Genomic DNA, 26,959 nt, shown 5'->3' with positions numbered 1-26,959 from the left:
CAGGATCCCTTCACAGGAAAGATGAAACCATGGGGGTTCTCCAGGGTCCCCATCCCCTGTCATGCAGCCAGGGATGGCTGGAGAACGTCCCAGTGTATCCCAGTGAATCCCAGTGCATCTCATTGCATCCCAGTACATCCCAGGGCACCCCAGAGCATCCCAGTGCATCCAGGAGCATCCCAGTGCACCCCATTGCACCCCATTGGATCCCAGGGCATCCCAAAGCATCCCAGAGCACCTCAGTACATCCCAGAGCACCCCAGTGTATCCCAGTGAATCCCAGTGTATCCCAGAGCATCCTATTGCATCCCATTGCCTCCCATTGCATCCCATTGCATCCCAGTTCTGGGTTTCTCCTGACAGCTCCAGAGAGAGTTTCATTTTGGAAAGGTGAGACAGGAGGCACCAAACCAAGCAGGTTTCTTTGGCCTAGAAATCCCTTTATGGTGCAGGGAGGTCCTGAGGTCCTGCTTTGAACATTAAACGGTGACTGTCCCATGCATTTGACAGTTCACTGATCACTCTTTGCCCTTTATTGTTACATACAGCCCAGTTTGGGGGGAAAAAGATGGGAGTAAAGCTCTCCCGTGCTCCTCTCTTTTTTGTCCCCCCCAATAAATCCATGCCTGGGCATGTTCTTTTTCTGTGTTTTCTTTCTTTTGCTGAGTCCCCTCCTGGCAAGTACCAGGCTCCTCTCTGCCAGGAAAAAAGAAATTTCTCCTCCCTCTTTTGGGATCTTTAAGAGCAAATTCTATGCTCAGCCTCAGCGCCAGGGGCAGAGCATCGGCCTGTTCCCAGTTCATCTGAAGAGGTTCCAGCTGCTCATTCTCTTGCAGCCAAAGATCTGCTGGGCACTGCTGCAAGAAGGCTGAGGCAAATAAAAGTTCTTACAAGCTGTTGTAACTCAGAGCTGGCTCCCCTGGAAATCCTTGGCAAATAAAATAAAAATAAATTCCTGGCGTTCCCCGGATATATCTGTGTCCATCTGCTGGCAAGGCTCATGCCTTGAATATATTTTCAGCTTTTTGTAGCACTCACAGTGAAGAAAAAATTAACTTTGACACTCGTGGTCAAAATATTAGTATTAGGTTTTTTAGTATTTTTCCGTAGAATATGTAACTGGGACCTCAGAAGGAAAATAAAAAGTAAAATATTCACTTGTCTACACAGTACTTCACAAATACAAGTTTTCTTTAAGGATAAATGGAGCACCACCTACTCTGAAATGAGATCTGGGCTCTGTAAAAGCAGAGAGCAGTCTTTGTCCCCAAGGTTTTATAGTCTAAATGAAAACCAACAGTGAATTAAGGAAGGAAACAGAGCCAGTCACTTGTCTAAGGTCTGACAGGAGCGGTGTGGTTTGGCTGGGAGGGGAGCCTTTGGTGCTTTACAAAGCTGTGCTGGGTGAGGAGCTGGGCAGGAGCCAGCCCTGAACCCCTGCCCTGGGCTGAGCCCAGCGTGGGCAGCAGGGCAGGGGGATTGTGCCCCTGTGCCCTGGGCTCAGGTGAGACCCCACCTGCAGAGCTGCCCCAGCCCTGGCCCAGCACAGGGAGGAGCTGAAGATGCTGCAGAGATCCAGAGGAGGCACCAGGGGGATCAGAGGATGGAGCAGCTCTGCTGGGAGGAGAGGCTGGCACAGCTGGGATTGTTCACCTGGAGAGGAGAAGCTTTGGGGGGACCCCAGTGTGGCCTTGCAGGGCCTGAAGGGGCCACCAGAAAAAATGGAGAGAGACTGTCCAAGGGCATGGAGTGCCAGAACAAGAGGGAATGGCTTCAAACTCAGAGAGAGAAGGTTTAGATTGGACATTGGGAAGGAATTGTTCCCTGTGAGGGTGGGCAGGCCCCGGCACAGGGTGCCCAGAGCAGCTGTGGCTGCCCTGGATCCCTGGCAGTGCCCAAGGCCAGGCTGGAGCAGCCTGGGACAGTGGAAGGTGTCCCTGCCCATGGCAGGGTGTAGAATTAGGGGACCTTTAAGATCCCTTCCAACCCAAACCTTTCCAGAATTCTCTTATCTCCCTAAACCTCCTACTTTTCGTTATTTCTTGCTTACTCTTTCATACTTTCTATTTCCCTGGTCTCTTCCCTCTCTGATCTGCTGGCAAGGATCCTGTTCTTGCTGCTGGCAGCCTCAGACCCTCTGACCAAACCACATGTTCTGCTCAGAGCATGACTTGGAGCTCTCCAGAACATCAAGAGCTGCATCCAACTATTGTAATAGGAAGATTTTTTTTCTGTGTTATTGAAGTGATAAGAGCTGGCTGAATTTTTATCAGGGAAAGGGATGTTACAGACGGCCTAGGTCATGAGAAAATAGTTTTCTTTCTTTGATCTTATTTTTTAAAACCCCAAATCTGAAAAGCTTTTCATGGGGAGGTGAGGGGAACCAAATCTCTCTCACTAAAAAAAAGTGTTGAAGTTTCCAGCCTGTTTCTCTACCCAGGGAAAAAGGAGAAGTTCCTGGTCATCACTGTGTGTGCACATACACCTCAAAGAAAGTTTCTGTTTTAATGAGAACTTTCCTGGGGACAAAAAAAGTCCAACCTCAACAGTCTGGGCAAGTCTAAATGGCAATATCTGCATGCCAAGCACTTCCTAAATGAGAGGATTTCCCTGGGGAGCGTGGGCTGCTGCAGAGTGGCAGGGAGCAAGGAAGGAAGGTCCTGGGATACAGGAACCCCTTCCAGCTGGACATCAGCTGCCAGCAGAGCTTGTTCCTCCCAGCTGGGCTGCTGATCAGTGATGCTGCTGAGTCAGGGATGGAAAGAAAGACTCTAGGTGGATCAGAAGGTAAAATAGAATAATTCTTTATCAGCAAGAAGTTGTGAGTTTTACAGTCTCACTCGCTAAGCTGGGACCTGATTGGTCTCCAAGTAGAAGCATCTCACATTATTAATCATTATGATTAGCACACTGTGGAGAACCATAACTATAAACAATGGTTACAGAAAGAGAAATAATAATTGTTTTAAATCTTTTCTTCTCAAATTCCCAGGCTCAGCCTGAGAAAAAACATCTCTGTTCTTTCTTCAACTGAGTTAAGAATATTCTCAGATCAGCTCCAGAGGATGCCCACAGGCTGCAGCCCCTCTCTGTCAGGGATAGCAGCTGTCAGCCAAGTAACACTGACATCATTTTTGCCCTGAGTACAGTAAAATCACACTTGTTGTCTTGGTTTATGATAAAAGCATCATACAGTCAACCCAGGACATTTGTCCAAGCAGCAATAACAGACCCCTGTGACAGCACAACGTTTTGTTAAGATTTTCAATTAAGACGATTTGGGAGAAGGTGAGCCCCAGAGCAGACAAACATCCGATTTTGGGCCTAAGCCCCAACGGTTTGGTGCAAAAGGTGCGCATTGAGCAACGGGAAGCCTCTTGTGAATTCTGCTAAAATATGGGGATGAAGCAACACTTCAGAGAAGCGGACCCTTCTTTGGGGTCACTTGCTTCCTGCCATCTCACCTTCCCCAAAAGCCTCTTCCCCTTTCTCTGGGAAAGAAGAAACTGCCGGGCTGCCTCTCGCTCTGCCTCTCGCTCTGCCCCTGCTTCTCACTTTCACTCCCATCGGTTTCACCTTCCCCTTGCCAGGCGGAAAATCTTGCGGAGCTCCAGCCCAGCAGCACCAGCAGCACCAGCAGCGGCGGGGCTGATCCTGGTTCCACCCACCGGGACTTTCCTGGCTTCCTCCAGCAGGGAGCGGGGGGAGAGGAGCGCTGGGAGGCAGGAGCAGCCCGGCAGCGCGGGGAGCGCGGCTCCTGCCGGGTTTCTACTGTAGGCGGTGCATTCCTCGGGAGGGAGGGAGGCACCGCGTGTGCGCCGGTGCCTTCCCACACTCGGCACAGCTCTTATTTAATGGGGGTCTCCATGCAGGGCAGGAGCCACAGGAGGTCTGGCGGTGCCCGGCTCCCTCGCAGGACGAGCCCGGCGCTGCTGCCATGGAGAGCGCGGTGGAGATGGGCGCGGAGGCTGCGGGCAGCGGGCACGGAGCCGGGATGCTGCTCCGCCAGGACCTGCGGAGGATCCGCTGCGCGCTGCTGCTCTGCCTGCTGGCCGTGCTGCTGCTGATGCTGCCCACCGCCTACCTGCTGCTCGGGAACCTGCGGGCCAACAGCTCCTGCGGCCAGGTAAGGCAGGGGCGCACCTGGGTGCCGCCCGCGCCTCCCCACGGAGTGCTTTCCACGCTCCGCGCGAATTTCTCGCGTTCCAGGGCACGCGTGAGACTGGCTGGTGCATTCCTTCTTCCTCAGCGCAAGGATAAATCTGATTGTTGCGCGTTCTTTTTTTTTTTTTTCCGACTAACGGTTCCGTGCTTTGGCTGAGGTCACGAGCAGAGTAGATGGCTTCGAAACTTTCATTGCTGTGCTTCAGGGAATGCTAAAAAAAAGGAAAAAAAATATCACTGATTTCTGCCAGATTTTTGGCACTATGGCTCATTTTTCTCCCTTCTTTTTGGGTGAAATCTGTGGATTCCTCTTCCAGTGTCTAATTTCAGGAGTGCATGACTTTAAAACTTTTATTGTTGTGCCGCGGGGAATGCTTAAAAAATTCAGTGATTTCTGCCAGATTTTTGACACTATGGCTCATTTTTGTCCTTGCTTTTGGGTGAAATCTGTGGCTTCTCCTCGCAGCATCTGATTTCAGGAGTACATTAAAGCTTTTATTGCTGTCCCACAGGGAATGCTTTAAAAATCACTGATTGGTGGAAATCACTGTCTCTGCACTGATTTCTGCCAGATTTTTGATGCTATGGCTCATTTTCCTCCCTTCTTTTGGATTAAATCTGCATCTTCCCCTCACAGTGTCTGACATCAGGAGTACATGGCTTTAAAACTTTTATTGCTGTGCCACAGGGAATGCTTTAAAAATCACTGATTTCTGCCAGATTTTTGATGCTATGGGTCATTTTCCTTCCTTCTTTTGGGTTAAATCTGCAGCTTCCCATTGCAGTGTCTGATTTCAGGAAGATCTGCTGATGTCAGTGGGTCAGTCACCCATCACTGGGCTGACAGCTACAGCTCTGGTGAATAATTAATTATTATTAATGTGAACTTCTGCAGAGATCTGATTTGAGACAGTTTAGGGAGTCTAAACTCTGCATCCTGTTTTTAACTCTCCATTAAAACTTTCTCTCAGTCCAAGGCTCTTCTCAGCTCTTCTCCTTTGCCAGACTTTGCTCCCAGCCATACAAATTCTGCTCTGCTGCTCCATCCCTCCTGCCAGTGCCAGCTCCCACGGGAGGCTCTGAGCCCAGCAGGAATGCCCCGTGCTGAAGATCTGGTGGATTGAGCTTTGAATTTTAGCTTCAGGTCCGAAATTCCCCAGTTAATCAGCAGGGACCCAGACAGGGGGGTTGGTGTTGAAGGCAGGTTTGTCACCTGGCTCGCGTTTAGCCCGGGGATGTTCAGGGAGGGCAGAGCCGCGGCCGCGCCTCCGCTGGCCCCGCTGTGACCCCGAGGCTGCTCTGCCCCAGTGATGCCGAGCTCAGCGTGCAGCATCCTCCGTCCCACCTGCTTCTAACCTGGTGCGGCCCCTCGGGCTGTTAAATCTGGCAATTCCTTGAGTGTGTGAGCTGTGATGCTGCCCTGACCTTGTCACTGCCCTCGGTTCCAGCTGGAGAAACCCAGGCTGCCCTAGCTGCCAGAGCACAGCTTTCTTCAGTGGCTGGGCACGATCTGAGAGCATTTGGGGTCCTTCAGTTGTGGAATTACAGCAGAGCAGAGGCTGAACGTGGAGGAGCTTGAAAAGCTGGGGGCCACTCAAGGTTGGGGTGGTAAAATTCACAAGGTGCTTTGGCACCTCTGCTGCTGCTCTGGGTTTGTTTGTGTCCCACGAGAGCAGAACAGTCCAGTCTTGAAACAATCTTGGAGCAGAAGAATGATCAAATGTTAACTTGTTTAATCAATCCAGTGTGTTCCTGGACCCTATTGGCAGGGTTAGCAGAGAAAAGTTTTTTTATGAGTGGGTTTGGTTTCTTAAGAGGAAAAGCACAACGTAAATGGTTGGAATTTCAAGGCTGGTGTGCATTCCCATGCACCTGCTCCTAATTAGCAACACGTAATGTTTCCACACTGATGGTACGAGGTGATCAGAGGAGTTACAACCTCTGCACTCAGAGGAGTTACAACCTCTGCGAGTCCCAGGGAGGAAGAAGAAAGTCATCAGGGCTGGCAGGGTGCCCAGGGTGCTGCGGGAGGAGCTGCACCTCAGCTGGGCCCTGCCTGATTTTCATTCATTCTTCTGCTCTCTGTGCTCACCATTCACTCTGCTGCTCTCTGTGCTCATTATTCACTCTCTTTATTCACTCTGCTGCTCCCTGTGCCCATCAGTGTGGTCCAGCAGGACAGCACAGAGGGGTGGATGTCTCTGCCTGTGTGGCTGCCTCTGAATGCCCCAAGGAGCCATATCCCCCAGGAGCCTGCAGGTTCAGAGAGGTTCAGTCCCTGGGAATATTTCTAGGCATAAAAGTTCTCAGGAAAATGTCTTTTTGTATTTCTTTCTGCGTTCAAAGTTTGCTGAGTGGCTCTGTCCTCATGTGCCCCACTGACAGCTTAGATCAGGACTTTTGGGACCAGCCAGGTGTGGCAGAGCTCACTGGGGCACTGGTTTAGGGGTGTGGGTGCCCTGGGGATGAGTGGGCAGCCCCAAGCTTGCCCCAGATGAGTATTGGCCTCCTGACCCTTGCAGCCCACGGGAGGAGCCCTCTGGTTGCTCCACAGAGCTCTGCCCACACATTCGAGTGAATTGTCACCTTCTAGTGCTCTGGGGACAGTCCTGGGGGGAGGGAGGGACTCGGCAGGCGAGGAGCAGATGGAGTAAATTCCCGAGTCCTTCCTGGAGCAAGGAGGAGAAGGGAAGCCTGGGCAGGTTTGTGCAACAGGGGAGTGTCCCTGGGCACGCTGCCCGCAGGGCGAGGCGCGTTGGTCATCCCTGCCTCACCTGGGTGCACGTGGTGTCACCTGGTGCCTCTGCAGGGATGCAAACTCATCTCTTTCACTGGAAATGTCCCTTTCAGGAAAAAGCAGGGCAAGTTATGTCATTACCGTGACATGTGTGGGCTACCAGTGTTCTCTGTGTGTCATGGTGCGATGCATCTTGGATGAATAGTTCCAGTTTGGTGATGGTTTTCCTTGGACACCTTCCAGGCTCCCTCCATGCTCCTTGAGGAAAGAGAAACCACTTTCTTTTGTGCTTCAGTCCAGAGGGAGGAGAGGAAAAAGGGTTTTTCAAGCCAGAACACGTGGCTTGTGTTACTAGCAGGAAATCTATATTAAGGCCACAGTGGTGATGCCCTGATGGAGGAAGGGCAATCCTTCCTCAAAGGGAAACCACATTTCAGCCTGAGTTGCCAAAACTATGGATGGAATGGCACAGGAGAGCAGCTCTGGCTGCCTCAGCATCCCATTCAGCAGAACATCAAGTCCTGTGGTCTGCAGAAGTTGGTATTTGGGTTTATTTTTCATGGTATCCTTGGCAAGTCAGGGCCCCAAGCAGCATAAATAGGAATTCCAAACCCTGTGCCAAGGGTTGGACATGCAGCTGTGTGCCAGGTCTGTGCCATGTCAGCTGGCAGTGGAGAAGGGACCTGCTGCAGAGCAGGAGGAACTGGAAAATCCCAGAGGCTCCACCTGGATCCTGCTGGAAAGCTGGCAACAAACCCCAGGAGAGATCTGCCCTCATGGCCTGCCCACAAAGGGAGGAGAACCTCAAAAGGCTTCCTGATCTTTGGGGAAGGAGAAATGCTGGGGAGGAGCAAGCACACCTGGATGGGCCCAGGTGCTGGGATTCCCCTTCCAAAGCCAGCACCAGTTAAATCCCTGCCTGGCCACTGCTGCTGGATGCAGATGTTCCTTGTGGGCATGTGCCTTGGGTACAGCCTTCCACTGGGCAGCAAAATGTTCTGATTGAAGGCAATTTTTACTGGCACAGACCAGTTCCTGCCAAAAATTCACAGTCCAGGCCATGCAGCATCTCTGGAGTTGGAAAAAAAAATTTGGTTTATGTACTGCACATCACCTGCAGAGACCCTCCCTGTGAAACAGGGCTGGAGATGGAGTGGATGGAGGAGTGGGGGTATTCATTCTGCTCATCAGCCCCTCTGCCTGCAGAGCCAGCTCTCTTGCCATGCCATTGGATATCAGCCCTTCCTTCTGGGTGTAGCAATACCTGGATACAAATGCACTGGGGCTCTTTGGACCTTTGTGGCACCAGAAGTGTTCTGCACCCAGCAATCCCCAGGGCCATTAGAGCTGCCTGTCCAAATATCTGTGAGTCAGCTCAAGGAGGGGTTTTCAACATCACTCAGTGGTTGGGCTCTCCACAGTAACCAAAGGGAAAATTGAAGCTGTGAACTTTTCAGAACCACAGCTGAGCAAGAAAGGGAAAAGAGAGGAAAGCACTGATTGTGTGAATGTTCTCTCCATTGTCTCCTGCTGCTCAGCTCTCCCTCCCCACCAATGCACAACAGCTGTGACTATTCAGGACAAGTATTTCTGACACCTGGTCATTATGCAGCTCTGTTTGCTGCTAAAACATCTCCTGTAGATTTGTATTTATATTTACACCTTTATGAGATAGCACAATTAGGAAAAAACAGAACAGCCATACCTTTGCCAAGCAACAGAATAATTTCACACCTTGTTCTATCCCCCTGCTCTATCTGCTCTGTCCCTCAATGCAGCTCCTGCACCTGGAGTTTCCAGCTGGATTTCTTAGGAAACAAGTAAATTTAGGTTTAAACAAAACCTTTTTGTTATCTTTTGTAAAGAAGCAGAATTCTTCTTGCTCTCTTTCCCATTTTCCTACCACCTCTGTTTGGATTGCAACATCCAAGTTTATACAAGGAACTTCAGCAGAAGTTAAGCTTCAAGTATGTAAACAGTTCCACAGAAGTTACATTATTAAGTATAGGTTTGGGATTGATTTTTTCCCTGGCTGCAGAATCCTTAGAGAGTGGGATCACTAATGAGAATTACTCACTTGGGCAATAGGTAGGAAATGCCACACAAGGAATGTGTAAATATACCCTTAGGTGAATACACCTGGCTCAAAGCCAGGGGAGAATGAGGGAAAAATCCTTAATTCTGACCTTGTGCTTCCCACCAGGGCAGGGACAAAGTCACAGGCTGTGACTGAGTCACATCAGCAGGGCTCTCGTGGTTAGTCACCATAGAAAGCAGGACTTTGAAACTCCTCACACATAATGAAAGGCTCAGAAATCTGGACAGCACTGCACTAATTTTCCCTCAGCCCCACACTGGAAGTTCACAGCAGTCTCTGCCAGGAGGCTGCTGGGGCTGGGGTTAGGCCACACATTTGTGTACAGGTGGGCAAGGGAATACAAAAAAAACCAAAGGAGAATTTTCCCTACTGTTTCCTTCTCCATTTTTCCCATCACGCTGGAGCAGCTATTTCAGAAATGACTGTTTGCTGCAGGAGCACACGGATGTTTACTTCCAGTAAAACATTAAACTATCTTTGGCTTTCCTGGAGCAGCCAGCAGCCCCCAACCCCAGGCAGGCTTTTGTCCTTCCACAAACATTCCCCTTCCCCAGCCAATATGAATTCTCTATTTTCTCCTTCTCCTGCAGTGTTTGAAGCTGTGTGAGACACAGCCAGCAGGAGCCAGCTTCAGCATCTAGATATTAATATTGTTTCCATTTTTATCGGGCAAAGTGCCTCCAATACTTTGGTACGAGCTGACCAGGGGTGGTTTATTCAGTTTATTCAGTGTATTTTTGGTGTCTGCCCATAAAACACACTGTGCCAGCCCTGTGTGTTCCTGAAAGATGTTCTGGGATGGGGGCTCCTGACAGCTCTGAGGGTCAGCCCTGAGGAGCAGTCCCGAGGGTCAGCCCTGAGAGTCAGTCCCTAAGGTCAGTCCTGAGGGTCAGCACAACCCAGGCTGTTCCAAGGGCTGCTCCTCACAGCCCTCGAGGCCAGATGTGAGGCAGCATTCCCAGCATCCCAAAGCATCCCGCAACCTCCCCCACCATCCCACAGCATCCCCAGCATACCCCTGCACTTCCCTCCATCCCCACCATCCCCAGAATCCCCCAGCACTCCCAGCATCCAACCAGCACCCCCCAGCACTCCCCAGCATCCCCAGTATCCCCACCATCCCCCAGGATCCCCCAGCCCCCCACAGCATCTCCCAGCATCCCCACCATCCTTCAGCATCCCCCAGCATCTCACACCATCCCACACTATCCCCCAGCATCCCCCAGCATTCCACACCATCCTTCAGCATCCCCCAGCATCTCACACCATCCCACACTATCCCCCATCGTCCCCAGCACCCCCAGCACCCGCAGCATCCCCCCTGCTCCCCGCGGAGCTGCCCCAGCGCTGGGTGTGCAGCCCCGGCCGTGCCGTGCCCGGGGGGCTCGGGGGGCACAGCAGGTGACTCAGGACACCGAGTGTGTGACAGGCACAGCGCCGAGGGACTGCTGAGCTGGGCGGCACAGGGCAGGGCCACGTCCTGCCGAGGGCAATGGGAGTGTCCGGCTGCAGGAGGGAATTGCAGAGCAGGGGATGGATGAGCTTTCCCCAGTGCGGGCTCCCAGCAGCAGAGCTCACCCTGCAGCTGCCCCCTCGGGTCTGCTCGGCTCCTGCCTCACAGGAGGTCACCCAAAATTCCAGCCAGACCTAAGGAACAGGCTTAGTCTGGCTGCAGGACAAAAGGCAGGTGGGGCTGATCCATCTCAGTCTCTGCTGGTGTTGTTGGAACCTTTGCTCCTGTGGAGGCTCAGACCTGGCTGCCTTGAGGGGATTCTCTCTCTTTGCTCTGCTTGCTGTGCCTGGGCTGAGGGCAGGAGAGGCTGCAAGCAGCAGAGGGGCTCCAGCAGGGCTGGGCACTCACCACCCATGGCTGGGTCACACTGGCCACTCTGCTGCTCTCCCAGCCATGCCAAGGCTTGTGCAGCTCAGAATCCAACAAACCTCCCCCAGGTCCTGGAACCCTTCAGAGGTGAAGGCTGTTCTAAACCAAGAGCAGAAATGTCCTGCAGTGAACAAAGACTTGTCAGGGCTCACCTCTTAGCCAAAATGCTCCATCTGAATTCACTGATGTTACTGCAGCTATTCCATGTCTGGGATAATTCACACAAAACCCTCGGAGCTGACTGCTGTCCCTGTCCCCTGCAGGTCACAGAGGAGGGGGGCTCTCATTTTCTGAAGCAACGAGCAGTGGCTGCTGGTGAGTTTGCCTCCCTTTCCCCTTTCCCTGTGGTGTTGCAATCCCAGCACACCTCTGCCCTCAGCACCCCAATCCCTGCCCAGACAAGCCAGCCAGAGCACACTGGGGGAGAGGATGCAGGGAGATAACAGTGGGCAGAGTGAAACGGGAGCATTTCTAACCCTGGGCTGGCAAAGCTGGGCAGGCACAGGCTTCCCCACAGCAGGGTCAGTGGGTCTCCCTCAACAAGCAGGGATTTAGGAGCCTGTGCTCCTCACCCTTTCCCTCTGTTTGCCTCCAGCAGTTCAGGACACAACCACAATGTGCCCTCCTGGTGCTGCAGCAGCTCTGACAAGCTCCCCTGTCTGCATTTGTCACCTCAGGGCTGTCAGTAAGAGATCACAGCAAATCAGCCCCGACCCAGACCTCTGCAGAGAGCCTGCACATTTCCTCATGGGCATCAGTCACCACTCATATTTTGCTGGCACTGCCCAGGCTCCCCAGGGAATGGGCACGGCCCCGAGGCTGCCAGAGCTCCAGGAGCCTTTGGGCAGCACTGCCAGGGATGCCCAGGGTGGGGTTGCTGGGGGGTCTGGGCAGGGATAGGGGCTGGGCTGGGTGATCCTTGGGGTCCCTTCCAGCTCAGGATATTCTGTAATTTTATTATTGAACAGCAGCAAACATCCTCACACTGGTTTTTTCCCTTTTCTCTCAGTTACAGACACACTTTCCAGTGCAGAGAAGCCACGAGCTCACCTGACAGGTAATTCTTGTTCACAACTAAAGCCTTTTTACAGCCAATGTTGTGGTTCAGTAACCTTGGTCTGTGTGGATGTGGTAGGAGCAGGTGTTGCAGGAAATGTGGGGAGCAGAATAATCAGCTTTGCCTTGTTGAGCAGGCCAGGCTGAGTGCAGTGTGTCTGCAGGAAAGGAGGGACAGCTGACAGAAATGTCACTTTTCTGAGATGTTTCTTTCATTGAATGACCAGCTTTTGTAACTGAACTGAAACAGGCACCTAATGTCTCAGTGATCTGCTGAATCCTCCAGAAAAGGCAGGGAAGGAGCTCACGTGAGCCCTCGCGGATCAGTGAATTGGCAAGAATTACAAGTTTTGGAGCAAAATCAGGTCAAATCAGGCTAGTTTTATTTATTCCCATAAATTCTCCACCCTGTTTTCAGTGAGATAATCTCTGACATATTTCAGAGCAAGCAGGGAAAGGGTAATGCCAAGCTGAGCCCTCCAAGCTTTTATGTTGTGGTAGGAAGGTGCCATCACAAAGTCCTGTCACAGGGTGGGCTGCCAGGCCTTTCCAAAGAGCTTCCAGGCCTTTCTAAAGATTTATCATGCCTTTCCAAGGGTCTTCTATGCTTTTCCAAAGAGTTATCATGCCTTTCCAAGAAGCTTCCATGCCTTCCATGGAAAGGGAGTTACCATCTCTTTCCAAGAAGCTTCCATGCCTTTTCAAAGGGTTATCATGACTTTACAAGAGATTTCCATGCCTTTCCAAATAGTTACCATCCCTTTCCAAGAGGTTTCCATGCCTTCCAGAGTTACCATGCCTTTCCAAGGGTCTTCCATGCCTTTCCAAGGGGCTGCCAGCATCTCCAAGGTCCCCATGTCACCACCTCAGCCATGAAGCTGTCTCCACACCAAGGAGACACCTGAGACATCCCCCACCCTCACCAGCTCCACCCCCGTGGAAAATTTAGGTATTCCCAGAGAAAAGTTCCTGCCTGGCCCCGGTGTGGATGGAGTGAGTGCCAGAGGGTTTTCCAGCTGGCCTGAGGCCATTTATCCCTCTCCAAAGTACAGCTCACTGCAGAGGCTTCCCCAGCAGCCCAGTGCTGCCCCGGGGTGCACTTTGTAACCTGAGAAATGCAGGAAGTGCTGGGGTGCTCCTCTCAAAAGCTCCTGCAGAGATCCAAATCCACCCCCAGGGCTCAGTCACTCTGCAGCTCAGGGCTGATGCATTTCCCAGCAGAGTTTCCTTTCCTTGAACCACCAGCTCCTTCCTGATGCCTATCCTTGTGCCTTTCCCTCTGGCACGGGGGTTTCTGGAGCTCCCAACCTGGCGTTTCCACAGTCACAGCTTTGTTCAGGTGCCAGTTTTAAGGAGCAAGAGGATCATGTCTGCTGTTGTAAGGTTTTGGTTTTTTAAATCCCCCGTGGCAGAGAGGCTCCAGTGACTCAGAGGAGCAGCCAAAGCTCTGCTCTGCTGTTGGGAACTTCCCTGGGTTGCACAAAAGCCCAGCTGCCACAGGGAAACACCCAGCAGTTTTCTCCAAATCTCTTCAGCCCCCATATTTACAGAAATTCCTTTGCCATCATTCCCAGGCAGCCTCCCTGGGACTGTGTCCATCCTCTCTGGCATTCCACTGAGGGCCAGTCACTGCTGGCCATAGAGAGGTGCAAGAAAAAGGGAAACTTAAGGGAATTTTCTCTCTCCTTTCTGTGCTGTGCTATGTAGTCATCAAGGAACCAATAATCTATGGATTATCTCTGACATTTTTTAAGCCTGAACACATTCCTGGTGCTTCTCCCTGTGGCAATAACTTTCCCAGCTTAACAGCACTTTGCAGGCAGAAAATATTTCCTGTTATTTTCAGCTCTGTGCATAATAATTTCTGGGGCTCCACCCTGTTTTTCCTCTTCTAAGAAACCATGACTTGTGCATAGAAAGTGTAAAAGGAATAATTATTCCCCTGATCTTTGTTACATTCCCCCACCTCAGGTGCCTTATTCAATGTGAAGGTGGCAGACTACAAATCCTAAATTGCAGGAAATCTCTTCCACACCTTTTTTCTGTCTTTTTCTAGTTTTAAACACATCTATTGTGAAGGTGAGAACAGAGGAGTAAGAGGAATGAGAACTAGATGGAGTTCTTTGGGAATGGACTCATTAACTGGCAGTAGCAGAACAGCTCCATGTTTGGTGTCTGTTCCTTTATGATAAACCTTCCAGCTGCTCTTGGCCTTTTTAACTCACACTGAGAATTTTTCTTCACCCAGGCTGGAATGGAGATCTCCCCTCCCTGATGACTTTACCTACTGAGATGTGCCAAAACCCAGCTCAGAGCTCCCTCCAAACCCACTTCCCCCTGTGCATTAATGTTTATTTGGGGCTTCTCCTTGCCTTGCCATCATCCCCTCCCTTCTCACTAGGTTGGATTTGGGGTCAGGATCCAGGGCAGTGCCTGTTCCTTTTTGTCACCAGCCTGTGGCACAGGGCATGACCAAAGCTGCAGGACCTGGCTCCTGCTCCTTGTGCTGCAGTGGTCCCAAAGCCACCTCTAAATGTGGCCAGAGCCTCATTTCTGCTTCCAAATTCCCTTTATTAAATCCTCAGGGCATGAACTGGAGCACCAGAGGACACAGAGGACACAGGACCTTGCACCACAAGGGCTTCACCACAGGCTGAGACTCAGAGTTCAGGATGAGGCTCTCTCATGGGTGCTGAGAACTGCAGAAACCCCACAACTTCAGCACAAAACAGATCCCAAATCTGACAGGCAACAGGGGTTCTCCAGCAAGGGACTGAACCAAAAGGGATTTGGGGACAGGAGAATTAAGGGATGCCAGAAGTTTATAGTGTGTGAGAAAACAGAAAGAACAGTGGCAACGATTCCCTTATTAAAAGCAGATTTTAATTCCTTTAAGAATGAGCATCATAGGTATATTTGCAGGAAGTAGAGCTCCAGAATTTAGGAAATAAATAAATAAATGACAAGTACAAAGTACAGCTGCTGCTAGAAAAGGAGCTGTGCTGTATTAAAAAGCACTTGAACATTCATTTTATTCTCCTCTTACTGAAAGTATGGGAAAAAGTAATTAACTTGAAAATAGAGAGCATCAATAGAGGGACATTCATCCTAAAAGGAAGGTTAAAGTTGTGAAACCTGACTAATTCTAGAAGTTAGGAAGTCATGTAGTTCATTTGAGATCTTATCATATTCTATAACTAATAAAATCTATTTTATAACTAATATAAAAATTAATTGTGGAATTCAGTGTCATTTACATTTTAAATGCATCATTCTGCAAGAAAAGAATATTTCACAGGCAGCTTCTCTTAAAATTCCCCCCAAAATTCCAGAGATGGAATAGAGCCCAGGACATTTTCTGGAACTATTCTGATCTTTCCTCACCCTTCCCACCTCAAACAAGATTTCCTCTGCTCTGAGATGAATTGCTCTGAGCTCTTGCAAAGCTTAGAGTGATCCAAAGCTAGCTGAGCTTTTCCCAGCATTCAGACAGTCCCTGAACTGAGAGGTGGATGCAGATGAAGGCAGACCAGGAGCACTTTCACTTGTTTTATTCCCCTCTCAGTGTCAAAGCTCCATTGTCTCTAACCTTTATAATATTTCTATAATTTAGCTTTCCTTGCTGCCACAATCCCTGTCTGTCTTCCCCTTCCCTGAAATACTTTCCCCATCCACTTTGCCTCCTGGGAAAAGATCAGAAGGATTTGATACTTCAGAAGCACTAAAAAAAAGGCCATTATTTTGTTGTGCTACTCAGAGAATATAAAAGGAATTGCACTCCTAACAGCTTCCTGTCTCCTCATGGATTATTTATTGTTGGGAAAGAGGGAAACAGATGCCACTGGGACATGACCACATTCCTTTTTTTGAGTCTGATTTCACCCAGGATGGACCTAATGGTTATTGCCAAGGGAATTCCAAAGCCCTCCCTCACCTGCATTCCATTTGCCACCCTTCCCATGCACACACGCCCTTCCCCAAATACTGAATAAAAATCAACTTTAAACATGAACACAAGCTTATTAAAGAGGTCTCAGTTCCTGGAACTCTGTTCCCTCAATCTTTTCTAAGCATTCATCATTCATTTTCCAGGTTCATTTTAATACCTGAGATAATCTTCATGGGTTTTATCCTTTTCTTCCCACTGCTGCTGCTTTAGCACAACAATTCTATGTGGCAGTCAGTAAAGAGCAAAGACAACTCTTGCTTCCCTGCAGAAAAGCATGCAAGGGCTGAGGTTTATTGTCCTCTCTGTTGTGTGTGAGAAATCAGAGAGGTGATGGCAAAAGGGCAGCAATTCCCTAATTTTTCCCTTGCAGGCTAGGAAGCACCCTCAGCTTGGATAAGGCTGACACTGGGGTCAGGACTGGAGCTCTGCTTGTAATCAGCTCACCACAAGATTAGGGGAAAAAAAGTCTGGAGGAATGTTGAGGCTGACTCCAAGTGTAGTATTTTGTTCCAGAAAAGCATTAAAGAAAGAAAAAAGGGGAAGAGAGGGATAAAAATGGTTTAAAATATAATGTGTTGCTTTGGAATTGGAGCTCTTGAAGCACAGTGGGGTCTTTGGGGTTTTTGCTAAAATCCAGTGACCTTGGTAGACCAACAGAAATTCTACAAAAATGTCCTTGAGAGCACTCAGGAGGAGAAGGGCTGAGGAGCCTCTGCCCCCTGAGGAAGAGGCAGGAAGAGAAGTCCAAGTGTCTCAGTGCTTGCTGACACATCCTGGTGACCAGTGTGGACATTCTGCAAGCTCAGCAGTGTCTTTCTAAGAAACAGAATTGCAATCCACCCCTTCTGAAGGAAAAAATAGTTTAGAATTTTCCTCTTCCTGTCCCCAACCCTTAGGTACAAGCATGGTACAACTGTCCCAGTGCTGGTGTCACCTGAGGACAAGGTTTTCACTCTGGAAATGGGTGAGATGGGAAGGTAATGCCATCTCCATTGCTTCCAGTGCCAGCAGACTAAGCCTTGAGGATGGACAGCTCATCCTTTGGGGTCTGACCCACAGCCAGGACTCCCAGGCACAGCTTACACTGCCAGGATCTTCCTAGAGCACCCTTGGCTTTCAGCCCTGGCAGCTCAGACCTGCACACCCTGTGGGCACCCTGGAGAATACCACTGGACAGCTGTCCTGTGTGGGAAATGGACTCGTAGAGAGTTTTTAGGGTTTCTTTCTATCAAACCCTAACAACTCTCTACAAATCCATTTCCCACAGTCCTGCAGCCCATTCAGCTCAGTTATCAAGCCATGAAATAATAACATTTGTGTCCCAGCTTTTTGCTCAAACCGTTTAAATCCCTCCCTGTCCAGAGCAGAGATTCCATGTTCCCTCCACACCGTGACAACCTCACCCACGCCCCTCTCCCTCTCTCTCCCTGCTGCAGTGAAGAAGCAGGACCTGGCCAGCGCCGTGGGGAGCCACCTGCCCATCCTGCAGTGGGAAGACAAGCGAGGCCTGGCCTTCACCAAGAACAACCTGAGCTACTCCAGCAGCGCCCTGGTGATTCCCGTGTCCGGGGACTACTACGTGTACGCTCAGGTCACCTTCCGCGGGCCCGTGGAGAGCAGCCACAAGGCCAGCTCTGTCACTGAGGTCATCACCAAGGTCACTGACAGCTACCCCGAGCCCACCCAGCTGCTGACGGGCACCAAGACCCTCAGTGAGAACAGCAATGGTTGGTTCCAGCCCATCTACCTGGGCGCTGTTGTCTCCTTGGAGGTGGGAGACAAGCTGATGGTCAACGTGAGTGACATCAAGCTGGTGGATTACACCAAGGAGCACAAAACTTTCTTTGGGGCCTTCCTGCTGTAGGGCTCTGGCCTGCGGCAGCTGGTGGGGGATCCCTCCAGGGTCATCGGGGGGATCTTGTTGGATTTTGGCTTTGTGGGCGCGTGTTGGGGTGAGATGTCTGCTGTTTGCCTCTTCCTCCTCCTCCTCCTTCTTCTTCTTATTCCTCTGTGCCATCACTCCCCTGCAGCTCACTAGAGCCTTAATTTAATGGGTAGGGAAAGGTGAAGCTGCAGGTTGGAGTGAAATAACCCCATAACCCCCCCAAAAAAACACAAGAAAAAACCAACCAAAAACTAACTAAAAAAAAAAACAAACCACACAAACCCCAAAACAACATAAAAACCACCAAAACAACAAAGCAAACAAAAAACCAAAGACAACACTCAAAAAACCCCAAAACAAACAAAAAAAAACCAAAACAACATTCAAAAAAACCGCAAAACAAACAAAGAAAAGCCAAACTAGAAAAATGAAAGTCATATTGGAAGGGGGGGAATGTATTTTTGAAAGCAAAAGTTCTTCAAAACTTTGTAAGCTAGGGAGGAACATTTGATACCTGTGGGTAGGAAGTTTCCTCTTGAATATTGAGCTAGGTTATGTTCCTAATTCCACCTTCAATGTACAATTTCCTCAACTCCAAAACAAAACAAAAAGGGGTTTTGAGCTTTCTCCAGCACTTCCAGTATAGTTTTGCATGACCCTTCTTCAGATTCTCCTTTCTAAAAGGTAATTACTTCTCATAATTTCCTTATGAATACATTTACTCAGTACTTTGCACTAACATAAAGCTCAGGTTAATTATTAACTGCTTAATTAATCCCTTCCAACTTCCCTGTAAAGTAGATTAAAATTATATCTTGTGCTTTGCAGCAGCTACTTGAGATTTTTGGTTTTTCCAAAAAATTGTTTACAGTTCTCTAAGTCCATATACAGCCTCAAAATATTATTCTGGAAAAGATCTAGGGAACACACAAAATGCTTTCTGTTTCAGCATGAAAGTAGAATGCCCCCTCCAGGTCCTAACTTTAGGATAACAGGAAAAAAAAAAAGAAAAAAAAAAGAAAAAAAAAGAAAAAAAAAGACAAAACAAGGTAGAGAGAGACACAGAGAAAAACTTTGGACACTTTTAAATCAGCCACCAAAATTTTGGGAGAAAACCTCTGCAATGTTTTGCTTTCCATTATACTTAATGCAAGGCAAACGCAACTGAAGAAATCACTGCTTGGGCTCCAGCCACAGCTGATGGTGGCCCCTGGCCCCAAGGGACTCCCAGCCTTGCCCTGGGTGAAGGTTGGCCACCAGTTGTCCCCACATGAGGTAAAAAGATCCAAAAAAGGCACGACGCTGGTGGAGCTCAGGGCTGTTTAACTTCCCACCTTGCACTTACTCATTTCCACAGACCTTTCTGCCTCTCAGGGAAATTCCCATTTTCCCCTCCCCTCCTGCAGCAAACACATCTCCAGCAGTGGCTCAGGACCCTCCTGGGTTTGGACTTTACACCCTGAACAGCCCCGAGGTCTCACAGCCCAGCACCCACCCCCAACAGCAGGCTCCCTCTCTGCAGCTCTCCCCTGCCTCACCTCCTTGGATCTCCTCCATTTCTCCACTTCTTGCCCAGAAATGGCAGCAAGGCTTTGTTGCCTGAGCTGATGTTTCCACTCAAAGCCCTGTGGAGCCCCAAGTCCCCCCTTGGGTGGTGGGGAATTGCAGCACTGGGGGTGAGGGGCTGTGTCTGCAGAACTGAACTGGGCACAGGCTTTGTGGTGGGGACAATTCCATGTGAGATCCTGCAGCTCTGTCCATGGCAAGCCCCTTCCCACCAGGAGACCTTTTATTGCTCTGGAAGATCTGCTTGAGCTGACAGGGAGAGTCAGTGGAGCAGGTGGAGCAGGGAGAGAGGCCAAGGAGATTGGGAAGGGAGGAGAGGAGCAGAGCAGGAGGAGGGAAGGTCCAGGCAGCACCAGGATCTCTTCATGTCTTGGTGTGAGGACCTTCCTGCTGACATGAAAACTGGCAGGTCTTCTGTGGTAAATCATCTCCAAGTGGAGGCTTTGTGCCCATTCCTCCCTATCCTGAAATTCCTGGATCCCACAGTCTGTCCTTCCCTGTTTTAGGCACATCACAACAGCCGGGACTTTGCCACCCTGCCCTGCCCTCTTTTCCTGCTTCCAGATTTTCCTTGAGCCTCATCACTGAGTATTGGCTCCTGGCACAACTCTGACTATTTGGGGAGCTTGACAAATTCCCTGCATCAAAACCTGATCCCAATTTGGCTTCCCATCCTTTCTTTGATTCATCCTTCACCTTCTGCACATCCACATCTCAGCTGTCCTCTTGACCCCTTCCTGCCCTCCTGGCCCTGTCCATTAGGTGCAAGGACACTTCTTTGTCCAAATGCCATTTTTTACACTCAGTTTCTCCAGCCCACAAAGAAAACTGACATCTCAAAATAGGTTTGGATTGGAGAAAGGAAATTTCATTATCCTGCAGGCAGATGGAAACACTCAGAGTCAAGGGATCCTCTTAGGTCTTTACGATCCAGATCACTTTCATCTTTGAGTCCTTATTCCTGTTTTATCTCCACCTGCCCAGCCTAGTTTTTTAAGCTGGGTCTGGAGCAATTATTCCCTAATTATCAATTCAGTGCTTAGCACACATGACCTCAGCCTTGTTCTGGATCCAGCTCCTTCTCAGGGCTCTTCCTCCTGCTCAGAGACCCCCTCCACCAGGGTAAAACCTGGTGAAATCCCCCACTCTTGGCACTTCTATGCAAAATTACTGCCAGTGAAACCCTGAGACTTTCCATATCTCAAATTTTGTGAAGTGTTGCCTCAACACCTCACGTTGAGTCTTTGATCACTTGGTTGTGTGCCCAAAACAGGATCTGAACTCATGAAAACACAAAATCTGCAGCTTTTGGAACATGCAGAGCACTTTAGGTGACCAGCACACAAAACAATGTGGTCAGTCTCATAAAGGAAGATTTGAAATCATTTTTCCAAGACAGGTGATCCCCAGCAATTAGGCAGGAGAGCTTCTGCAAAGGGCAAAATAGTGTGAAATTGGTTTATCCTTGGAGGAAATTGGAAGGGAAATTCTCTCTATTCTGGGATAATTACAGCAATTCAGAAAGCTTCTCTTTTCTACGAATGAGCTGATCATTCTGAGGGCACAAGGCAATCCTGACAGGCTGGGACAGCAGATTTCCAGGGAAACTGTATCCCAAGGCATCATCACTCAGTCCTGGTGTGCTGAACGATGGGAATTGTGAGGGCTGGGGCAGAGGAGTGGGGAATGCACCATGTGGCATTCAAAGAGCCTTCTGTGGGATATCCACACACCTTTTTTTTTTTTTTTTTTTTTTTGGTGGACATTCCATAGAAGTCCCCAGGAGTTCCATTGGCAATAATGAGCCTTTTCTAGCACATAATTTGTGTCCACTGCACACTAAAGATGAATTTCAGCAGCAAAACGTTGCCTGCTGCAGCTCCATTCCAGGTGTGATTCTCTTGATCCATAGAAATATTTATTTTAGTCCAGTTCAAGCTTTTGCACCCCATTACCCACACCAGCTTTGAGCACATTTAGCTCACATTTTATAGGACATAAAACAATATATGTGGCATTACTTGTTTTAAAGTGGTGCAGGCATATTGATCCCCACATGCATCCTCATGGAAATTCTCTATATTCCCTTTTTTCCCCCTTTTCAGTGCTAATAACGTTACTGTAACAGTGACCAGCACATAAAATAAGTGTTCAGGGGCTGATTCTGCCCCTGTTTTATATTAGATATTCCTCCACAGAAGTCAAAGGTATGAAGTCAGAGCAAAGCCACTTTGGTAAGACCAAAGTCAAGCTTAAATGGAAATATCTCCAACACACTGAACCTAAACTGCGGATTCTCAGATTTTTGATTTTTTTTTAAGTTACATAAGAACACAAGCCTTCTTAGAAACTTGTGTTCGTTGAGCTAGAAAATATAAAGCATTTCTGGAGATGTGAAAATGCCCAGGCATCAGCATTTTCAATTAAATGAGAAGCTGACAAGATCTGCTCAGGGGAAGTAGTGACTTTAAAGTCTGTGGTCAAGCTGAACATGTGCTTTGTTTTGGGAGGGGCTGTGAAACTAAAATTATTATCAGGGAAAAAAATGGAATTTGGAGGAAAAAAGGAGGAAATAAGCAGTTTGGGCTAAATTAAGTTAAACATATGATTTTAGGTTTTGACCCTTCCATTTCTTAAGAAAAAGAACACAAAAGCACTTTTCAGAACAAAACCACTGAAAGAAGTATCAAATTATTATTATTATTATTTAACTGCTCAAAATATCCTAGATCTTAGGAGTTAGCTTCTTCCCTAATCTCTTCCATCCCTCAAAATACTAACACTAAGCACAACCCAAATTCATCAAAGTTCATTACCTACCACTTCCTTTCCCCTTAAAACTGAATATTGATAAATAAGCATTAACTTTCTCTCCATGGACATGCAGAAGTAAATTTTAATCAAGGTATAAAGAAAGCAGCTCCAATCCTGCCAACATTTATTTGTGCTGAGCACGTGACTGAAGGGGATCATGGTAAAAACCAGCTCCTGTTTGGTGGATGGGAGGAGTAAAACCTGCAGGCCTCAAATTAAAAGTCACAGAAAGTTTTAATTGTGTTTATCCTCAGCTCCATCATGGTTTGGAGCAAACTTCCAAATCAAGGAGTGACTGCAGGGACTGCCCAGCACAGGGGTGTTGGCAGGATCAGAGTCCAAAGGGTGTCAAACAGCACCCAAAAAGATGCTGCTGAGATGATTTTCTGGCAGGGGGTGTGATGAGCAAACCTCTCTACAAAGGGGGTCCCCAACCAAGCCCAACAGATTTAGGAATTCACTTGAAAATTCCAACACAATATTCCAGAATTTTGAAGGGATCTTGGTTTTTTCACCCCTCTATGGCACAACTGACCACCCTGTCCTTTGCTTTATTTATCTTGTGAGTGGCCCATCATTTCAGGTGAGAAATGAGGAGAGAATTCGTTCTTTAGAAGAATCAGAAAATGTCAAGGATCTTTGCCCCGATGTGGGTGTTACACACCAGTAATAGCATTTTGCTATTGTAAGGGATTTTCCAGAAGGGATTGTCTTTTGTCTTGTGCCTCAGCACTGAGATGTATCTTTACCACAAGAACTGACTTAACTTCTTTATATTTTCCCAAGTTTTATGATAATAAAAATGCAACTTAACAAATGTGACCATTTTTGATCCCAGTCCCTTCCCAAAACACTAATCACAATTAAGAGTGACCAGCTAATGCAGCCAGGCAGTGCTGATGTATAAGGAACCTGTTTGATTGTGGGAAAAGTGTGAATAATCATTCTTTTATGCAGTTAGAGGTCCCTCAGCAGAGTGAAGTGGGGTCCAGACTTTCTCCTGAGAATTTAGAGACACTTGCACTTCCTAGGGCAAAACCCATACACAAAAACACCTCAGCATTTTGGGAACTCTGTGTTCCCAACTGCTCAGCTCCTGGCTGACAGGCACAACCCAGCCAGGAAACTCTGGCCAAATGAGAGTCAAAGTGAAGGCAGCAGAGCTCTGGGCACCCCCAACCCTGCTCCAGCTCCAGCTTGGCTGTCCTTACCCTCCCAGCAGAGCAGCAGCATTCCCTGGGTATTCATTCCTCATCCTGGCTGCTGTTAGCTGCCAAGAATGCAAATTCCTTTCTTTCCACCAGCAGAACTGAGAGACATTCTCCCATTTGCCATGTTATTTCTTAGTCTCAAAATTTGTTTTGTTTTCCTGGCTTGAACTCGGAGCATCACGTGTAAATTGCTTCAGAAGAGGTTTCTGGGGAAGGGCTCTGTGCTCTGCCTCCAGGAAGGTTTTCACTGGAATACTCTGATGGAGGACATTTGTTTCCCCTGCTTTCTACCCACTTGCGACCCCTGAGAGGTTTTGCTAACAGCCTCTGTAGATCAGCCAGGAGTTGATTAGACAGTGGGAATCAGGCTGCTTTCCCCTGTGACATCAAAAAGATGTTACTTGCTGTTATGTTGGGGTTTTTTTCTTTTTTAATCCAATAACTACCTCACATTTAGCAAAAGCAAAACAGAATTTTATTATTATTATTTTCTATTTTAACTTGAGCAGAGCAGAATTCAATTTCACTGCCATTCTACTCCGTGCTTTGCACATTTAGAGTAATAACTTGAGATTCTTTGTGGTCTAAACAAACTGAGTGTGAGCACTGTGCTGCATTTTGGCTTCCTTGAATCATATCAAAGGTGTCTGCTCTCAATGAATCCAGGCTCCCTTGAGAGAGTGGAGGGGGAGAGAGGCACATCCCTGGAAGGCTGCACATCCTAGGGAAGGTGGGGAAAACTGAGGTGCTTCTCTGCCAGGCTGGAGAGGGATTTTTGTGGTGTTTCTCTGGGTAAAGATGACCCAACAGCTGGTGAAAGGGAAAACCCCGCTGCTCTCACTGTGGGGTGGGTGGATAAATCTCTGTGGGGAGGTTCCTGCAGGGTTTAATGTTAAATAAGGACTTGGACACGAATCCTGACCTCACTCTGATCCTGGAAAGTCACTCCAGGAAATCCACGCTGCAGAGCAGGACACTGCCCACAGGAGCTGGGCATTCCCAGCCCTCCCTGCTGGCTGTGACCAGCCACAGCTGGACTGAGCCCTCTCAGCCTGTCCCCCTCTCCCAGCTGGGGACAGGATCCCAGGGGACACATCCAGCTCTGGGGCTCTCTCTGGCAAGGCTTCATCCCCATGGAGGATGCAGCACGAGCTGAGACAAACTGGAAATTATTTTCCATCCCAGGAAGGTCCAACCCCATAAAAATCCCATCTGATGGGCAGGGATGTGTTTCCCATCCCCCTCAGCATCCAGACAGGTTCCCAAAAGAAACCAGAGCTCCAGTTCCATTTCTTGGTGAGTCCTGGTGCCAGCACTGGCTACAATCCTCTCCCCGAGTGTGAACTCTGCAGTGACACTTCCAAATTCCCATTTCCTGATTGTTAATTCCCTTGGAACAACATGAAAATCATTGCCTGGGAGATCATAACCCAGTTTATTAAGCAACATAAGTCAGCAGTGTTGAGTTTTTTTGCTGAATTATGAACTAAAATAGCTTTCCAGCTGCTCTCATTCTTGCCCAAATCTCCTTATGTTCTGCCATTGATTGTAGAGTTTTATATTAAAACGTCAAAAAAAGGCACTGAAAAGGTTTGCTGCATATTTATTGGTACTGTACATAGAGATGTCTTAATTTTATGGAAGAGAAATTGTAATATTCATGGTATAAAGTTTAGATCTATTATACTTGATGCTATTTCTTTGGGAAATTAAGTTTATAGATAGTTCTTTAAAATGTTCTTTATGTCTTAAAGCAAAAAAAAATAAAATTAATTGGATTCATATTTATTCCTGAGTGTTATTTTATTCCAATAAGCACCCACCAAGTGCTCTATTCACAGCTGGGAAGGGCAGACATTTCCCCATGTCAAAGTTTATCATGTGTTATAAATGTGTAGGGTTGGGGTTTTTATATAAACTATGAATTGCATCCAGAATACACACAGAAAATGAGTAATCCTGACATTTCCAGAGCAGTGAAATTAAACCCTATTCATGCGAGGACAAGGGTCAGACCTTTCCCTGAACCTTTAAGGGCTTTAGAGAATTTTGTTCCAGTCTCACCTGACTGAGTAATTTTCAGTTCCACAGGTTCCTTTTTTAGTCTCTAGACACAACTGAATCTCACCTACATTTCTAAGGGTGCCCAAGTCTCATTTCTAAGGGTACCCCCTCAAAAAACCAAACAAACCCCAAAAATAAGTACCCTGCTTTTGAATTAAAAACTCCCATTTAACTGCTTTTTAGTCAACAATAAGGAGATTATTTAGTAAAACCTTGCTGTGTTTTGGAATTTCTTTAGAATTTCAGAACACTGGAACAGACAAGGATTTATGTTTCACAAAAGAGGCCTTTGTGGGGATTAACCAAATTGCTAATTCTCACAATAGGCTCCGCTGGACCGAGACCATCAGTTGCTATTTCTGTAAACAGAAACAAAAAAATAACAACGGGAAAAATGAATTCTGTTTTCTGCAGTAGCAGATTTGGCTGGTGGGTGCCAGCTGAAGGAGCAGGGCTGGCTGCAAGCTGCAGTCTGGAATTTGGGTGTCAGCATGGCTTCTTCCAGAGCCTGCCAGCGATGGGCTGATCCACCAGGGACCATCTCCCTTCCTCAGCTGATAGCAGAGGTCTCAGAGGTTGGAATCCCACCCTGGCCCTCATTTCCGAGCTGAACCAGACCCTGCTGGGGAGGGAAGATGTTTGCAAGAGCATTTCCCAGAAGCAGAGTCAGAGCTGGGCTCCTACCCTCAGGGCTGACCCCTTTCAACACCTGGCACAAAACTGCCTCCCCTCCTCGCCATTTGATGAGAATAAACTCATTAATTCAGTGTTGGAGCACTGCCAGGAAGGGAAGGGGCTCAGCACTCCGTGCTGGTGGCCCAGGCCCACAGGCACAGCACATCTCACCAGGGCTGGGATCATCTGCAGACAGGATGTGGAGGCACATTCCTGCCTGCAGGGGAAGGGATACAGCACCAGGCAAACCTCTGCCAGGTGGGAAATCACAGCCCAGAGCTTCTTCCCTTCTCCCAGCAGTGAAATCCTCCCAGAGGGGCACTGCTCATGGCCCTTCAGCAAGATGACTTCACTGGGTGAAGAAAAGGAAGTGGGGCATCTGCATGGAAATCAGGGGAATCTCTAGAGCAAAACCAAGGAGATATGAAACAGCTTTTTGTTCTAGAAGTGGGGCTGTTCCTGTTTGCTGCCAGATTATGTGGTGAGAAAGTAGGAAAGGTGTCACAGCATTGGCAAAATTCCAGTATCTGTGTGCAGATCTGAAACCACAGTCCCTGGAGCTCTCACTGCCTCACACATGGTGGCAGCTCATTGGTTTCCCTTCAGAATTTCTCCCTTCATAGCTCTTCAATAGAGGAGAGGGGCTAAGGAGGATGGATCCACCCATTGGCTGCAGCCAATTCTCTCGTACGTTAAAAGCTTTGGAGCCATCAGTGTGTCACACTTGGTCAGTCCTGTCCTGGCCTGCATCAAGAGCAGAGTGGCCAGCAGCACCAGGAGAGTCATTGCCCCTTCCTGGGCACTGCTGGGCCACCTCAGGTGCTGTGTCCAGTCCTGGGCCCTCCTGGCAAAGGGGAT

General features: G+C 48.5%; 1 protein-coding gene across 2 annotated transcripts; it reads left to right on the top strand.

The window, feature by feature from the left end:
• The first annotated feature begins 3,561 nt into the window (after positions 1-3,561).
• TNFSF15 (TNF superfamily member 15) lies at positions 3,562-25,146 on the top strand. 2 transcript variants are annotated; one of them, XM_064393427.1, is made up of 5 exons: positions 3,562-3,773; positions 3,873-4,126; positions 11,145-11,196; positions 11,891-11,938; positions 17,323-25,146. In XM_064393427.1, exons 2-5 carry the CDS (start codon positions 3,938-3,940, stop codon positions 17,748-17,750), a joined length of 717 nt encoding a protein of 238 aa, XP_064249497.1. In that variant the 5' UTR covers positions 3,562-3,773; positions 3,873-3,937; the 3' UTR covers positions 17,751-25,146. The 2 variants fall into 2 exon arrangements, with proteins under 2 accessions (XP_064249497.1, XP_064249498.1); XM_064393428.1 differs by having other exon boundaries at positions 3,739-3,773; positions 3,878-4,126.
• The last annotated feature ends 1,813 nt before the right edge of the window (positions 25,147-26,959 follow it).

The sequence above is a fragment of the Passer domesticus genome, chromosome 18 (assembly GCF_036417665.1).
Source record: "Passer domesticus isolate bPasDom1 chromosome 18, bPasDom1.hap1, whole genome shotgun sequence".
NCBI lineage: Eukaryota > Metazoa > Chordata > Aves > Passeriformes > Passeridae > Passer > Passer domesticus.
The sequence above is the reverse complement of the archived record's forward strand: the minus strand, read 5'-3'. Positions and strand labels throughout refer to the sequence as shown.

What these genes read in the sequence shown, in the direction of transcription:
- TNFSF15 (XM_064393427.1), top strand. Translation starts at nt 3,938, where the DNA reads ATGGAGAGCGCGGTGGAGATGGGCGCGGAGGCTGCGGGCAGCGGGCAC. An exon ending in CCAACAGCTCCTGCGGCCAG is followed by an intron (nt 4,127 to 11,144) that starts GTAAGGCAGGGG and finishes TGTCCCCTGCAG; the next exon opens with GTCACAGAGGAGGGGGGCTC. An exon ending in GCCACGAGCTCACCTGACAG is followed by an intron (nt 11,939 to 17,322) that starts GTAATTCTTGTT and finishes TCCCTGCTGCAG; the next exon opens with TGAAGAAGCAGGACCTGGCC.